The sequence below is a fragment of the Hetaerina americana genome, unplaced genomic scaffold (assembly GCF_022747635.1).
Source record: "Hetaerina americana unplaced genomic scaffold, ioHetAmer1.1.p SCAF_79, whole genome shotgun sequence".
In the NCBI taxonomy this organism is placed as follows: Eukaryota; Metazoa; Arthropoda; class Insecta; order Odonata; family Calopterygidae; genus Hetaerina; species Hetaerina americana.
Window position 1 is genome coordinate 1589484 of NW_027287416.1, and position 18362 is coordinate 1607845.

General features: G+C 38.6%; 1 protein-coding gene across 1 annotated transcript in view; it reads left to right on the forward strand.

Moving 5' to 3' along the window:
- The first annotated feature begins 942 nt into the window (after window positions 1–942).
- Window positions 943–18362, forward strand: part of LOC139697515 (very long chain fatty acid elongase AAEL008004-like) — a 37622-nt gene continuing 20202 nt past the window's right edge. The window contains exons 1-3 of the mRNA XM_071596247.1: window positions 943–970; window positions 2577–2681; window positions 15440–15633. Of these exons, the coding sequence (XP_071452348.1) occupies window positions 943–970; window positions 2577–2681; window positions 15440–15633 (327 nt within the window). The remainder of the gene's footprint in view (window positions 971–2576; window positions 2682–15439; window positions 15634–18362) is intronic.

Below are 18362 nucleotides of genomic sequence, written 5' to 3' on the forward strand. Positions count from 1 at the left end.
TTTCTTAATGCGACCAGAGGTGGGGCAGATGAGAAGGGAAATGTTCCCCGCCGTGAAAAAAAATATATGCAGAGTTTTATATCTGGTACATTGTCATTGCAGCAAACTCAAATTAGCCACAGTTTCACCGTCATTTTGGGATTGGCAACCTGATTTTGGCAACTCATAATTATCTTGTGGAGAAAATGGAATTTCAATTGCAAGAAACCAATCTCTTGAATGAATCATCTGTCGATATAATCTTTATCCGAGTGCAAAATTCATTTGTTTTATTTTTCAATGCAATTATTCCCGTCTTCTTCTTCATTGTGTCATGTGAGTGAAATGGTGAGAAAGTGCGCTTCTTTGTCCTTCGGAAAGAAATCTTAACTACCCTTAGTGAATACCGTAGAAGAGAGCGTTTTTCTGCGGACAGATATCGTTCATAAAGGAGTTCGATAAATTAATTCGAAGTACCTCTCCTTAATTATGCTATTCCCTTTGTTGCTTTGTTATGGAACTGTTAAATTGGATGTCTCGGGGAGTGCTTCACCGCAAAATATCTCGAAAATTTCACAGACATCTTGAAAGGTACTGCGTTGAAACCTTCGGCAGTTGCATCACTCTATTTCTCATTGCTGTTAAATCAAGCCAACATTAAGGTAAGATTTAACTTCCATGACTTCATAAAAAGCTAAGAATCATGGAATTTATAGCAAAGGAAGTGCATGATCCCAATGCTGAACTCACGTAGGATATGACGCCATCTGATCATTTCGAAGATAGTTAAAATTCCGAGTTCATAGTTCACCTCATGCTGTCTCCATGCTTCGCCTCGGGCACCGTCACCGCTAAACGTGACATTTTTACGGAATTATGACCGGGTTGGCCTGTCAAAGGCCATCAAGTGAATGAAGAAAGACGACAAGTAGGAGGAGGCTAGGGGCCTTGGGAAAGTAAGAGATGATACAAGCAAGTGATATGAAGAGAGGTAACTCATATAACTGGAACCGGCCTTCGAGTTATCTGTTTGACTGTTTTCACGCGAGTCTTTTATGATCATATTCGGGTAAAATTTGAGATTCAAATGTATCAATCACAGCAGAAGAATGACACTTAGAGTAGTGAGTACGTTTCATGAGACCAACACCAAACCCATACGACCTGCTAATGACCAAGGTTGTATAACTCACCCCTGAATGTACCAATTGGAGAAACAACGTGTTTTGCACGAAATATTCCGGCTAAGCAACACTCCATTTTTGGCTCATCTCAGTGGCTCCTGGGCAAGTTAACCTTTTCCTGAAATATTTTTCAAAAAGTTTCAATATTCAATTATTTTTACCTTATGCTATTTCACGCTGGAACGGACTTCATTCCATCAAAGGTGCTGTCAGTGGAATCATTAAAATATGATGGAACGGATAGGCGAAGAAAGAAAGCATTTTAATTGCAAAATATTTTTATTCCCACAACCAAGGGTTGAATAACTTTTGTATCATATACCGATTAAATCAGAGAGTCGAAACAGAGGTTGAGAGAATTAAAATATTTAGTGAAACTGTAAATGCTCTTTTTCTTTCCCTATCCAATCACGTAATGTTCTCACAAAGTTAAGTAAGGACAGTTGGAGTGTACGTTTAGTTACCAATTATCGAGCCTCGACACTCTGGTTCTAAGCGGCTCGTACGTAACTCCTAAGGCATATCCTAAGACAGAGGAATGTGAATTATAGTGCCCAGCAATTCATGGAAAGCTTTCACGTAGCCCCGCCCATCCATCACATTAATCAGTCAATCGCGCTCGGGATGAGCTTTCCGATCACGCACTTGCTTTCGTTTGCCTCCGCTGATGTGAATCGGTCACTAGTTAAATGGCAAAACAATACGACGCGCAAGCAAACAAAGTTTCCTCACAATGGTGTTGAAATATAGTTCATTCGTTTAGATTGTGGCGATATGCGAGTCAAAGAGCCTCGATATAAAAATGGCATGTTTTTTTTCTCAAAATCTTGAACTGGCTACTGCTGTGGAAAGGATCCTAGCATGGACCGTTTGTCTCCCGGAAATGCAATTGAAAAAAACAGCACTTATCTGAAGGCATATCGGAGCGCTGGGATATGCATTGAATTGCTTCAAATACATGATCAACGTTTCTTGGAAGGTGGCAACCAGTTTTCGCCCAGGAAACAAAGCAGCTCAAATGAATCAGATTGCCCTCCTATCTGATGATGTGATTTTTAAATGTTTACAGATTTAACGAGCTATTATCCTCGTAATTATCTTTCCTTCAAGAGCGGAATGAATGTGATATAGGTGAGATTCAGGTGCGTTCCTGTTAGAAGACATACCCAAGCTTTTTTAATTCGAAGTTTCCATCGCCATCAATCATTCTCACGGCTAGTGAAGCATTGAAATAGCTAGCTCATGGATGAAAGTTTCCGCCGATTTGCCTGGCAATACAATCCTCGAAATCGGAAATGTCGGTTGTAGAGTGATTTTCAGCATAAAAATATCGGTGGCTGATAATATTTTCCCACTCGACACGTTAAGGACGCGAGTTATTGGTGCTGATATTTCTTTCTCTCTGCCCTACAGGTTCCCCTGACCGACGAGAGATGGCAGCTGCGCGAGGCGGCGTCGTGGTCGCCTTGCGGTCTGCGGTGGACTATGGCATTCGCTTCGTCACTGAGCCCCCGAGAGGTATGTAACACTACGTTCAGAGAAGTAGAAAACACCGCCATCTTTAGAAGTGGGTTGAAATTATACTCCCCCTTGTTTAATGAGTGTCGTGATGGAGTGCGATCCGTTTAAAACAATTTTTTTGCCCGGTGAAGACTCATCTTCAAGAATGAAAGTTGTCAAATATGGGCAGACCTTGTTAAAATTTACTTGAACAGAGCCGAGGAAAATTAAGACTTCTTAATGATGAAGTTGGATCAATTAGTTATGAAGAACTTTCCAGTATAATATTATGTTCCACAAAAACCTCACATAAAATCCCACACGTTTTTGCCCCATCCATATCTTCAAAAAAGATTACTAAATGTGTAAAATTTAAGTAAAAACAAAATCCAATATTTGTTTAACTCCAAAGAGTTAAACATACTACCTTGATCAAAAAGTTCCCGGAATAACCACCGTGTGGCGCTCCCATCGTTCCGATTTGAGTTTTGTTTTTTTTGTTAAATTGGTACATCTGTTGTTGATATTCCCTTTAAATCTCAGTGTCATAACTTGACATTTGCAAAAGTTACGTAGCCAAGAGTACATCTATCTCTGTGTGTGTTGGCGATTTTTTACAATTTCAGAAATGGATTTAAATTTGCAACAACGAACTTGTATTAAATTTTGCGTAAAAAACGGATTTAGTGGCGCACGGACGTTGGAAATGTTGGAAAAGTGTTTCGGCAACGATTCTCTAAAAAAAACGGTCGTTTACCAGTGGCACGAGCGGTTCAGAAGTGGTCGTGAGTCAATCGAAGATGATGAACGCAGTGGCAGACCATCGACATCGAAAGTCGGTGAAAAAATTGATAAAGTAAAAGAAATGTTGGTCAATAACCGCAAATTAACCATCAGAGAAATAGCGGAGGACTTGAACATTGCCTATGGATCCGCCCAAGACATTGTGGGTTTCCGTCGTGTAGCAGCAAAGTTGGTGCCAAAAGACCTCAATTTCATGCAAAAAAGAGACCGTGTTGACGTCGCAAAAGACATGATTTGCGAGGCTGAATCCGATCCCACATTCATCAAAAGGATCATTACTGGAGACGAGACGTGGGTTTATGAGTACGACACGCAATCCAGACATCAGGCAAGTGAATGGCGTTCACCAAATGAGCCGAGACCAAAACAACCACGTCGTTTTCAGTCAAAAAAGAAGGCAATGCTGACGGTTTTCATGGATTACAACGGTGTAGTGCATCATGAATTTTTGCCAGAAGGCCAGACAGTAAACAAAGAGTATTATTTGGGCGTTATGAGACGTTTGCGTGAAGCAATTCGCCGAAAGAGACCAGAAATGTGGGCAGAAAACTCGTGGATTTTGCACCATGATAACACACCGTCGCACAGTGCTATCATTATTCGTAATTTTTTGACGAAAAATGCAACAAATACCATCCAACAGCCACCGAATTCACCTGATTTGGCTCCCTGTGACTTCTTTCTGTTCAATCGAGTTAAAAAACCATTACGGGGAACGCGTTTTAGCAGCCGAGAGGAAGTAATGGAAAAATCGCAGGAAGCACTGATGGACATACCGAAAACCGAATATAAAAAATGTTTCGAGGATTGGATCAAGCGCTGGCATAAGTGTGTTGCAGTCGATGGGGATTACTTTGAAGGGGACAATATAGATTTAGATGAATAAACTTGTATTTTTAATTTTCTGAATAAATTCCGGGAAATTTTTGATCAAGGTAGTATGTTAAAGTTTCTCTGATCTACTATATCAATAATAAGCTTAATAGTTGTCCTGATTTTAAAATGTAAACACATGGACGTGAAAACATGTCCATGTATTTGCGTTGAAAACGTTGGAACTGAAAATTCTTGGGAGTCATACGTACAAGTAATGACACAAGGAATTGACAAGTGCGTACATAAGCAGAAAGGAGAATAACGAAACACGATGGTGGTTGGACTGGTGAAAACGGATGAGACAAGGTAAAAAAAATTATATTAGTAATACAAAAACACTTTGAAGTCAGGTAAAAGATTTCGCATGATAAATCACAGAACTAATTGGTTTCACCAAAAGAAATAACAACATAGATATCGACTATTGAATAATTATCTTCCCAACCATCATTTAACGTTAAATCCAATATGTTTACAGATGGTATCCTTCCTGAAACGCTCTATCTTATTTATTCCGTAATTCTATAGCAATTAACATTTTTGCAAAGGTGAGAAAGAATTAGATTATTCAGACTTAAAAGGCAAGCATGATATTTTTCCTCCAGGTACTTAATAGCCTGTGGTTTAAATAATTCATTTTCGTTTCATATTGTCGTGCGAAATCGAAAAAAAATCGTTTGGTTGAAAATGGGGTGAAATAAATCTTAAAAAATGAAAACAGAAAGCCAATCAGAAAGGATAAAAGAGATTGGTGCAGAAATAAAGGCAACTACAAAAAAACGCCTCTAAATTTGTACTTCGCATAGCCCGACAAGTCCTTTACGTGAATAATGCTCGTAAAAACGCTGATTTTACAATATTTTTATAAAGGTTTTCAGTTTGGGGAGGGTATTTTTAGAGGTAATTTTTTGAGAAGGATAATAAGAGTAAAGAAGGTTAGCAATGGAATTTTATTATTAGTAAAGAAAACAACTGATTTAATTGTAAGATTTTCAGGCTGAAAATTAGTCATCGGCATAAAGACTCAGATAGAATATGTAACCAATTAGACCGTTCAGAATCAATCATTCCATCAGTCAGAACTAATGATTCCAATGGTGATGTAGCCGCAGAGAGCAAACAAAAAGCTGAATGTCATCCATAGCGTCAAATTATCCTCTTCACCTCCACAAGCTAAAAGAAGCATCCCTCGTGCGTAAAGTATGCATGAATTTCATTAGCATATCGCGTACAAATGCCTTCGCATTAAAGCAATCAAACTTTTGAGTCGGCAGGAGATTGAGGTAAAAGTATTCAAAGAGGTCAATTAGATGTACCTTTCGTATCAAGCAATCTTCAACAAGTCCGTTTCCGAAAGTATAGCTCAAAGGACTGGGAGATATCTTTTTTTTAAGGGAGGGTATAAAAAAGGACTCATCAATTACCTGCCAATCCGTAGACCAGTATACGTTCCAAATAGAATTTGAAATCTGCGCACACTTCATGGCACTTCATTACTGCAACAATACTGACTTCCGCACTAATTAAAAAAGTCTTTTTTCGACTATGGATCGTAATTAAGTTCTTGTCTTAGAGCATACAATTATTTTTGTTCTTGCTCTTGGCTTACTCGTTAGAACTTGCACATAAAAATTGGTTCCAATTAAAATTCTAACAAAATATATCGATATAGCAGACAATATATATCGATATATTTTTGTAGCTAAATTTAGAAAAGAAGCGAATGGCAAATCGCTTTTGGGAAGTTTACTTCCCATACCAGGAGTACATTAAATGATATCAAATTTGCAGAAGACATCATTGATTCATTTTATCATTTAAGTTTTTTTAACATCGTATCATATAGTGAAAGCTACGGCGCTTAGGTCAGTAAGTCGAAATATTTTGCTAATGTAAAAAGTTTTATTTAAAGAATTTCCACTATACAGAATAGTCCTCCTGTAGTAGCCGTGTTTCACAGTAGCTCCAGAAAAGTGACTACTTTGCAGCACTTGAATGATAAATCGTTGAAACCTGCAGCTTATGATGGCAGTATCAAGTCGTACGACATTCTTGTTCACGGAAATCGGACTGGCGACCTTTTGATCAACCTATAATATTCATCGCCCACCAGGTTTGACCGGCAAGTGATTTTTTAATGAATTTTTTTCTCGAATATTTTTCTCGAGAGCGCTGAACCTGTTGTAAAGGCCTCAAGAGCATTTATTTTTTAATAATAACCGGTAGCACATTGACTGCCATGTGTAAACTCAATTATTTTTCTAGTTGAGCATTGCTCTGATAATGATTTCGTTCTTTGCGTTACCGACGCCTCTGATGACCTGATTAGTTTACGCCTAAGATCCTAATTAGTTTCCAACTGTCGTAAGGTATTTCAGATGCCGAATAAATTAGGCTTCATACACACGACACCCATGCCCGAGGCAGGGCGAGAACCAGAGGCCATTGAGCCAACAAGCAGGTGAGTTACACACCAGACTCACTCGGCTTTGGGGTCGGCCAACGACACAACTTCCTCAGCGTAATTGAAAACAACCCAAGTTTTTTAGGGAACGGTTAGCATAATGAATCTAAAATTTATATAGCCCTGAGCATCTTTCTCTAGTTTCAGTTATGCAATCCGTGTGTCGAAAGACATGAGAAAGTCATCGGCCTTTGTATCCGTGTACTCGTAAAATAATATTCTTCGAAATCCGAGATCCGAAAATTAGGGGTCGTTTGGTCACTTGAGTCCCAGCCAGCAATTTCAAGCCTTTTACTCCATTCTAAAAGTCCCACCTTGTTTAAAAGGTTTTTCAAGATTTATCTCGTATGTACCTTTTCCAACCTTAAAAACCTATACCTTCCATAAAGACGTCTTTATACGAGGTTTTTTTTATCGCCGTCCTCAAAAGATGGTAACTTTGATACATAGGTATATATTTTCTTTTCCGTGACGTGAGATATGGGTAGGTCTTATTGTCAGCTTGTGTTGTCAGCTGACGTTCGTTGAATTGAGTCCGCACTTTTTTTATTGCTTGGTCTTTGTCACATTCCTAGCTCAATTTGAACACGACTTTGTTTATGCATCAAGGTTTCTTCTGACCTTTTCTCCCTCAAATAAGAAAAAATATTTTTGAATCACTGCCTTCGATGGAAATTTAGCTTGAGGGTCCATGATCTCTCTTTTTTGGCAGTTTGTTTCTACAATTTTAAGATCTCGAACGAAGAGCGTATTCACAAAATGACAGAAGCTAAATTTTTAGATGATGGCTACTAGAAGCTGAACATAAAATCGGAAATGTGTTTCATTTTAAAATTAGTGGCTGAATTTCATCAGTATAAAACTGAGAAAATAGTTTCGTGTTACCGATAAACAAAGGAAATACCGAACAGTACAGAAAAATTAAATCATACCGAGTTAAGATGCGTCTAGCCCTTCTAGGTCCCAGTGAATAACTGTTCAGGCCTTGAAATGAATTCACCAATCCATAAAATTTTATGGAGCAATTTTTCTGTTATCTCTCATTTGAAATTGAGAAAACTATGAATTGGATCACAACCTTGTGTACGTAACTCCCTTAAGTCAAATATTTTATCATCCGTCTGCCCAAATACGTAGTTATTGTTCTTTGAATATACCCTTTACAGTGTAAAAATACATCTCCAACACTTTTTATATAAATGAAGTTATCAGTGAATAGGAAGTCGGAAATTTCTTTGAAGACGATGGCTGTCTTACCCATGAGGCGAAAAACCACACGTTAATAATTTTGTTCTTCAATCAACATATATTTTTCAAAGATGTGTGAAAGGTTTTACTGAAGGAAAAATACCAATGTATCTTTCCACTCAATTTTATTCGGTACAGTTTCGACGCATCGGCGTCATGATACCTGATGTACCTGAGGATGACGCCGATGCGTCGAAACTAGCTGTACCGAATAAAATTGAGTGGAAAGATACATTGGTATTTTTACTTCAGTGATAATGGATTTCCACAAAGTTGAGCCTAAAAATATCAAATAAAGTGAAAGGTATTAATAAATTTCTTGACGTTTTTTCGCGCCGAAGTTAGTTCCGTAACGGTAACAACCACAAACGGGAAGCGAAGGTGTTCAAAATGTGTCTGTTGGAGGTATTCAACCGTAAACACTTCGCTCGCTGTCACGCTCCAAAGGTCAAAATTCAAATTTAAGGTAATTCCGACAGTTAAATAAGAAATATAAGCCAATGATAGGGACGTGTAAAATGAACAACTAAGCAATGGCTGCCACGTTAATGGAACTAACATATAATGAATAATTTCCTGGGTATTTTTACCATACCAGTTACGCCCCGTCAGAAAGTAAACAACGAAACATAATGGTGCCACAGTGGAGAGGAGTGCACAAGTAGACATTCTAAAAATAATTCTGCGAAGTAGAAAGAATATTTTGATCGATATGGGGTTATTTTTTCAGATGTGGAAACATTCTTTTTGATATGTAGAGGCCACGAAGAAAAATATCTCGGCAAGCATCCATCCAGGAGGAATACCTAAAACGAATTAAATGAAGAAAATTTTTGTATGTTCCTGCTAAGATAGGGATGGAAAAATCAGATTTCCTGGTGAAAAACTAAATGATACGATATATATGATGAGAGATGGGTACATCATTGTTTTGTAGAGCATAGTATTAATATCTTGAGCATAACGACGGTGTACTTCCATCCGCTTGTCTTTGTCAGGCCATATTTTAGTTATAGAAACTTTGGTTCCAACTCTCTGTGAAATCCCCGGCCTTGGGCAGGATATGTGTGTAAGAAATATCCACAGGTTGCATAAGACCGGAAAGCAAAGGCGTGGGTCAACTCGAGTAAATCGAGTACTTTTTCAGCCAAGCGATTTCATTGATAAGTGAACGCGCAGCCTTGACTTGCATATAGACACCAGATTTTCACCGATACGAGCACGCAGTGTCGGACGCGGTCATTCCCGATGAGGAGGCAGCACCTCGTGGATATAATGAAATTTTCTGATGGCTTTTCATACGCTTAAAAATCACGAGGAGTGGAGGACGACCTATCTCCTTCTCCTCCACACTCTAAATTCCTTTCAGGCTTTCACGAACTATTATTTCTGCATCGAGAGCAGTACGTAATATCTCTCCCCGAGAGGAATCATCGCCCATCTCGCAACTTGCCGAAAAACGTCTCGTCACGAGTCACGGGGATCGTCTCGGAGGGGGGCGGAAGGGGAGGGGAATGGGGGAGCGGCAGACTCCGTGACGGCAGACGCTTGACCCGCATTTACGAAAACAATCGTGCCGCGCGAGAGGGATGATGGAAAGGGTTCGAGGCGAGGGGGATGTGGGGAGGGAGGAAAGGAAAGGAAGCTGCCTTTTTCGCGCGCCTTCGCTCCAGTCGCATTTCCTCATTTTTATTTTCCCTCTCTCCACCCGACACAATGGCACGCATCGCCGGGGGATCGCCCACTGACCTAATTTCTTCGCACCTCGTATAACTCGGGCCGCGAGGGGGCGGAAGGGAGGGGAAAAAATGGGGGTTCTTGTGGAGAGGAGGCCGATGCGGATGGGGGTGTTGAAATGAAGGAGAGAGAAGATCGTGGTCTCCCTCTCTCTATCTCTCTCTCTCCTGATGGCCGTGAGGGTTGTCGGCTGTGTATAGGGATGCCCCCCTCTTCCCTTGGTGGGTTTTAAAGGCGGAGGGGTCGGGGGCGTTCAGGGGAATATGAATCGCGGGGAGGGGCAGAGGAGGAGGATTCAACGGAGCGAGAAGGGAAGCATTTTCGCGCGCGACCCCTTTCTGCTCGCCCTCCCATCTCCCAGCATCCAATTCCTCTCCTCCCCACATCCCTCCACATCCGAGGAACCGTTTCTTTCCACGGTGACTCGGCGACTTTTCCGGACAAAAAATGAAGCATTTTGAAAAATAGTGACGGCGATGCAGCGATCCATTCACCACCTCTTCCAACGGGGAGGGTTCTTTCTTCTTTTTGGGTGGAGAGGGACTGTGTGAGGGTAGTACCCGGTGTCGTCGAGTGGCTTAGTAAGGGGACCTAATTGACGGATGTGTGCCCGTCCGCCCTTTCACCATCCAATCATTCCAACCTCATTCAAGAGCGCGGTAATGTAGTTTACTTAAAGGTAGGACATAATGGAAACTCAATTTTCAGATTTGTAAACTAGGAGTTTACATCTTTTATTTGATTTTTACCTCTTCCAAAAATTAATTGTTTTGATTCTTCAGTCTCTCTTCGCAGATGAGATTTATTTGCGTCTGAAGTTTAAAAAAAAAGACTTAAACTATTATATGTAATGCGGTTTCCTCATTCTACTCCCGCTACAAATGTAACAGTAGGAGTTTCTCTGGTACCTACAAAATTAATTTTATTTCTTAGCGCCGAACGTAATTTAAAGCCATAAAACTATCCTGTAGTCTTTTGAATGGCGATCAATTATATCAGTTTCCATTAATTTATTTCCTTAGCAATAAGATGAGAATTTTCCTTACAGTCAAGGTTTTGAAATGGCACACGTATTTCTCCTGATCTATTGAGTCCAGTGAACGATTTGAGCTGAGGCCCGAAGTTACACTCCCGTATACCCCACTAATGTACATCCTGCCGTTCAAATTACTCGACTTTATGGCAGATATCCGATCGATAATTCCTATTGGTCCATTGTATCCACTCACTCACTCTTTCCGGAGCTGCTCTCGAGCACGGAAGCGAGACCACAGTCGTTGGAAAAAATCTGACTCACTTTAGAAATTTCGAGGGAATATTCTGAATGGCATCTCATTCATACCCCTCGTTCATCTCTCTCCAGGAGGCAGTAGGCGAAATCATAAAAGCTTTCTTTGAAGTTTATTTCAGGATTTTTCCAGATTCTTACAGTCAACCTTACTGTCCTCTCTATGCATACTTTGTCTCAATCACGTTCGTACATTCTTTCATACTCATTCTTTTATTCATAAAACTTCGAGCATCTCTTCTTAAAACTAGATAAATTAAAAAAATCGGAATAGAATAAGGTTCAGGAATAATCCGCTAAATATATTAAAAATTCTGAGCGTGACGGGTATGTTGGAGACACCGAGTCTGGAGGTCCTTGTTTCTCGAAGAGAGTAGGCACGATTTAGACTTTTAGAAAGGCACGTAACACCTGAGTTCTCTTTCGACACTGAGGGAATTATTATGACACTAAATTATATCGGCAGATTTTACCACTGGGATAAAATAAAAGAGATAGACACCGTCGCCGACAGATTCAAGTACTCGTTCTTCCCTCGCATGAAACGTAATCATAGCAAATTAGAACCCAAACGCCCAAATACATATACTTAAAGTCCAAAATTTAATGAAATATTCAAACCCTAATTAAACGAACCATTGTTTCAAAAGATATTGTGTGCATGATTCGAATATTTTATTTCGAATACATCTATTGACACTCTTACTCCGATTGCTTACGCAACCTGACAGATAAGCCATGGTCGTTCTTTCACCCGCGGTGAAAATTTCAACTCATTGTTTATTTTGCGTATTTTTTTAATTATAGAGCAGAGTGGTTAATATTGCGTGATCGTAGACTTATCTATTTCAATTTAGATCTGTTTATTTTCAAAAGTTTTCTTTTGCTCCTCGAAATCACTAAACTGGACTGACAACCCCGCACGTTCACACGCAAAGAGGTGTTGGATGGTTGTTTTTCCTTCATCTCAAATGCACGTTTTCTGTATGCACACACCCAGAGTGTATTTCCTTCATGTTCAAAGCTTACTCTCCCCCTCCTACAAAGCACCGCCTCACTTTTACCACTCCCGATGCAATATGCCCTTTCACCTATCGCTTAAGCTTATTTTCTTTTATTGACAAACGCTACAAGATTGCATTTGAATAAAAAAATTTAATAAACATTTCAATGCAATCATTTCAAAGTGTAAAAATCATCCGCCTTGACCGGAATCCCGGTCAAGGCGAACGATTTTTGCACTCTGAAATTATTGCATTGAAATGCATTTTTGCGAAGGACTACGTTTAAAGTTACTGTTGCGGCATCTCCCGCAGTTTCTTGAAAATTCAATGAACTTATTATTAGTTCACTTTTAGATATCCTGTTCGATAACTACAACGGTTGATGTCTTCTCTACTCAGTTACATAAGAGAGAATTATATCACACCTAATTGCATGAGCTACGCACCGGATGTTTATATGAGTAGTGATGGGACCAGCATTACCTTCACCGTTAATAGACAACAGGAATTAGAGGACATTATCCGATTGTATCTGGATATGACGCTTAGCTTCGAAACACTTCGTTAATAAACCGAATGTTTTTAAGTGGAAGATGACTCAAGTTATTTTTATTTTCTTTTTACAATTGAAACAATTCCACTACGTCTCACCTGTTAACATAATTCACAGATTGAGTCTGTTGCGATAATTGGCGTTTCACACGAGTGCCTTTATCCTGCTGGCATCGCTGCACTTTGGGTTTTTCTAGCTCTTTATGTTTACTATTTCCTCTTTATTTTTACCGCGTTCTTCATAATCAATGGATATTTCGCAGGAATGGTTATGTTTCCGACAATTTTCCCCTTATAACATACACGGTCTCGGCCATTAGATTGCTGTAATAGGCGCGGTTAGCTAATACGGTACTAAGTCCTAAAGGGCTGTAAAATGCACACATCCAGAGTGTCTTTGATTCTGAAAGTGTCTGCGGTTCCAAAATAAAATTCTGTTAGTATAAGTCAGAAGATCTTTTCATTTGGGTGCCATTTCTATATTTTAAAATAATTTCAAATAGACTATGTCTCAATTTTTATTTAATTTTCTCTTTAAAAAATTCCAATACGTCTCAATTATTCTTATAATTTACATTGAGACTTTTTGCTCTGCTTGGCTTTTCATATAATTTTCTGTAGAAAGAGAAAGAAATTTTCTGTAATTCTGAAGAGTTATACAATGACGTAATATTGAATTCCATTCTTTAGTTATATTAGACTCGAATATGGCTGTAACTTCTCCTATTGACCCTTTGATTTTATCTTCAAGAGTAAATCTATTTGTTATTTTTTAGTCGTGAGCATATCGAGGCATCATTTACCAATAACTTCGTTTACGTTTCTATCGATGAAGCAATGGCTTTCAAACACGACTCTTATGACTTAAGGAAAACTAGATTCCGTTGATTAACTATGCTTTAACCTTAACATTTGCCAATTAATTTTGTAAATCTGTGTAGAAAAAGGATTCATGATTTTTTGTCAGACTTCAGCTTTCCATTTTTTTCTGATTCAGTTGAAATTTCCAATTTTTTAGATCGTCTCTCCTACTCTCTTTATTTGATGATTTCTTATTTTTCCTCGAGAAAACCTTCATGCTCTGCTGCTTTTGATGCAGGTAAGTTACTTCCTTAAGTGTTTTGAACGCAAATTTTCGTACCGCCCTAGTATATTAGTAGTGGCGTGAGACGTAACTGGGTGGAACTCCTGCGTTACGTCCATTGAGGAAAAAGCCAAACTTGACTGTTTCACAAAATATAACTTATCGTATGTGGATACAATGTATTAAACACCAGCTGTTTCTAAACTGTTCGCAAAAATATTACGCATATATATTTAGTGGAACAGTAAAGTTTTGTTTTCCTTCCAAGATATCTCTAACATTCCGTTTGTTCTAATTTCTCTGGGCCGTCGTAGCATGAAAATTTCCTCATTTTCTCCCTGCAATGTACCACAGTTTACCCTAATATTTTGCGTTCTACGTCCTTTAATTCTACATCCACTGTTTTGAAGGATACTAATGTATCTTTCCGATTTACCGGTACGTCTTAATTACTCAACCATTTACCGTAATTCTTTTCATACTGATTACTTGAATTTCTTTTATTTTTACTCCCTAGTTACTCTCGATCACTGATAGTGAGAGATTGCGTCCATGTGTAACTCCTTTAGTTACATCAGGTTCCATTTTCCTTTAGTCTTTTAATTCTATTGTGGCCGTATGTGTCATGTAAATTTTTACAGATTTGTTGTACTTCTGTCGTTGTAATCCATTCTTCAATTGCTTTTAGCAGGACTAATATCTTGTTCCAATCCACGTTGTTTCCAGTCATTTTCAAGCCCTTCGGTCGTTGCAATAATAAATGGCTTGTTACATATTATGATATTTTATAACAATATCTATACATAACATGACCTACTTAGTTTTTTTGTTCAGTTTGTATTCAATGCATATTTACAAAAGCTAATAATACCTAATGCTAATATTAATTTTTAAATGTTTTCAAAGCACCAGGCGGTGAAAGATTCGGCATTACAAGATCATTATTAGTGAAGCCTCATATTTCCCTTGCCTGCAATGGATAATTATTAACCATATGGGTTAACCATACCATCCATATGGGTATTGGCTATAAAATACGTTGATTTAGAAGAATGTTTACATCATTATACACTACTTGAATGTAATTAGTCTGAATTCGTTCGAGGGAGAGTAAAATTGTGAGAAATTCAGACCTTTACAATTCTTGGAACCAAATACAACCTCCGTTATAAGCGCATATATTTACTATTGTAAACGAAGCAACCATTAAATATATATTATCAATAAATGATTTAATGAAAATAGAATATTAATTAATAGATATTACATTTGTGACAATCGGTCTATTGAATCGATTACATTTTCATAAAACTTAAATTGAATGAATGAGTTAAATATTTACCAACGCACAATTTGACCTAGGATTATATTCTTAAAGTGAATGCCCTTGATTTAGCAGAAATATATGAATTAAGGAATATTTTATCTAAAAATTTGAAAACCTTTTGCGTCTCATTGAATAATTCTTTACTTTCAGCCAAACACATATGAAAAACTTTTTATCATTCATCTCGTGTTAAGCATCGCACTCAATTCTGTGACGTTGGTACACTTTGATTGTCATGGAATCAGTCATGCAGCTCGTAAAACCAGTGAAGCTGATAAAATGCTCAGAAATTAGCCTTCACTTAACGGCCTTCACTTTCTCTTTGACAATCTTGTCTCGGGCCGTTAACAAGTAAATAATTAGAAACTTTAACCTTTATAAACCGTCCCCAGCGGATCCACGTGTCGAAGGCTGGCCCCTGATGGACAGCCCATGGACGACGATAACCGCCGTGGCCGCCTACCTCTACGTTGTCCTCGTCTTGGGACCGCGCCTGATGGTCAATCAAAAGCCGTTGGCTCTGCGACCAGCCCTCATCGCCTACAACGCGGCGCAAGTGCTCTTCAGCTTGTTCATGTTTTGGGAGGTGAGTTTACTTCAGCAATTCGAACGTCCTCGAAGGGAAAAAAACAGGTAGTCAAAATGAAGGATTCTGGGTGTATAGGAAAAGGAAGTGATTTCCGTCGTACACCATACGTCTCTTAGGTCATTTAGGATTATAGTTTCCACGTGTCTCGATTTGTATGCATAGCAATCACAGTCTCTTCCGATTTCCATTTTATTTTAATACGGCCGTTCGGTGTAGTGAATGTCTTGTCCTCTGCTATCACAAGCGAAGGCTACCTCACGAAGGACTTCTACATGCTTGTCTCAGCTTCGAGCGCCACTCTCCCAATGTTGACCCCTACCTACGCTGTCCCCCCATGAATGATCTCCGGATCCGTCCGTGAACAATTAGTTTCCTCGGGGTACAACGGTGAGAAGTTTATGCGTATGCGGAATTGTGATTTTAATCGAGGAAAGGACTTCATGAAAGGATCTAAATAATGCCCATGCGAGCTGGATAAAAGAGTGGTTTAATGTTTCGTGAGTGCGTAAAACTTACAATTCTAAAAAACATAAGCTTTGGTGACATTTTGATAATATAACCAGGGAGAATAAAGCTGCAAAACTCCTCAAAATGTTTTTCACCCATCATTTACCCGAAGGAAGGCGGTTAAGTGTTAACTCTAAATGATGGATAATCGTTTGTTCCCATATGAAATCTCCCATAACATTTACGAAGTTAATCTCTTCTCTCTCATTTCGAGGAAAAGTATTTCTGCACAAACAGCTCATATTTTTCAACTCATTGTCAACAGATAATTTGCACATCTAAAACTTATTATATTAACAAATTTCGTATTTTTAGGGGTGATATTGTGGAATTTGAACTTAATAATAAACAAATAGAGGCAATTTTCCACTAGATACTTTAAACCACGACCGGTTGCTATCACTTGATAGAAACCGATCGTGGTTTAAATATCTAGTGGGCGAATTGCTACCATTTCTTCACTATAAATATATTGTATTTTGTACAGAGTCATATATTCCGATTAAAAAATATGGTTTCCTAAATATAAATATATTTTGAATACATTCTTGGATTCATTTGGCAACCTTTCAGTGTTCATAACCGATTACGTCATTTGTATGCCGTCTTAATCAGATGCTTCGCTGAGTGGATTGCTGATTCGATTCATATTTCGTCACTTGACCTGTTCTCCCCATTTCACAGTATTAGTTCCTCCTATCCATGCATTGAATAATGCTTGCTATTTAAAGATATTTACAAGTCACTATGGAAGGTTCAAGGTGTTGTAGCAGAATATTTTGCTGTTTAAGACGTTGAAGAGAACATAAAGGATGGTATTAAATCACCATCACTGAGTCGAATAAGTTTATCCCTTCATTTTCTCGGGTATTTCTCTCGACTTCTATTTTCTCTCGGACATTTTGGAAACCAACCTTCTGTCAGTCATTCAATCTTTTTCTATTCACCTTTCTCCCGTATCACCACAATCCCAGTTCTTCAAATCCTCTGTTTTCTGAATTAGATAAAATTTTAGGTCTATCTGTACATGGAGCATAAGGTATAAACCAATTATCATGTCAGATAAATTTGGACAGCGGAGTAATCCAACCATTAGTAAACGCGAGTTCATAATTTTTTCTTTAAATAAATCCCTCCCCAATGTCGAAGTGTAATTTCGTGAAGCTGAAACATTGCGGAATATCGATGACCCCATATCGTACAATTTCTGGCCATGAAGCCCAATGAGGCAGAGCGTTGTCGATCAGGAACAAAACTTTGACGACGCAATAAATCAGGCGTAAAATATTGCGACACCCGACTAGACTTACACATTTCGCCAAGTTTTTTTTAGTGCATAAGAAGTCAGGTATGAATTTCTCCTCTAACGGTGGATGACAGTTGTAATCGTACGAACACACAAGTATTCACCATTCGAGGTTCCCACTAAGCGCACTACGCTTAGTTCATCCATTGCTGCAAAAGAAGAGTGACCGTTCATTTCTTAACCTCAAAATAAATCCAACGTAGGATATGTTACTTCAACTCGCGGCTGCAGCTCTAGAAATTAGTGGGTACACGCAAGTTTTGAATACGAAACCGCTCATGCAATTTGTCCAGATATAGATTTCTCTCTTCAATCCACTCTCAGATTTTTTTTATCAGAAGTTATTTAAAATATAAGTTATTAATTGTCAGCAAATCCAATTTCTCCAGAAAGCATGGATAGGTGTTTTTGGAAATAACTATTAATACAAAAAAATCTGCGAGGGCGTCATTTACAGGCCTTCAAAAATTGCTCATCTATCTGATATTGGTGAAGTAATATCGAAATATGTCAATGAATATTATCATTTCATAATCACAGGAGACTTCAATGCCAGTTATAATTCGAATCTAAGCTCCTATGATACCACCTATCTCCGGAACAGGTTTAATACATAATACCTTGCCACTTGAGCCCATAACTAAAGCGTCCTCAACGTTGATCAATTTAACTATCACTTCTAACCGTGAAAAGTAGTTTCCTATGGACAATCCTTAGGCTTCCACGACGTCTATTTGATGAATGCATTCTTCTTCCGGGAATTTCCGTCGCGTAGGTGAGTTGATGGACAAATCTTGCCGCACCTGGCATATCCTCCCATGACTTAATCTGCGTAATCTACTCACTCAATACCCTAAAGTTTAAGCAAATCCTTATTCTTAAACATAACTTGAATCTTATAAATGAATATGAT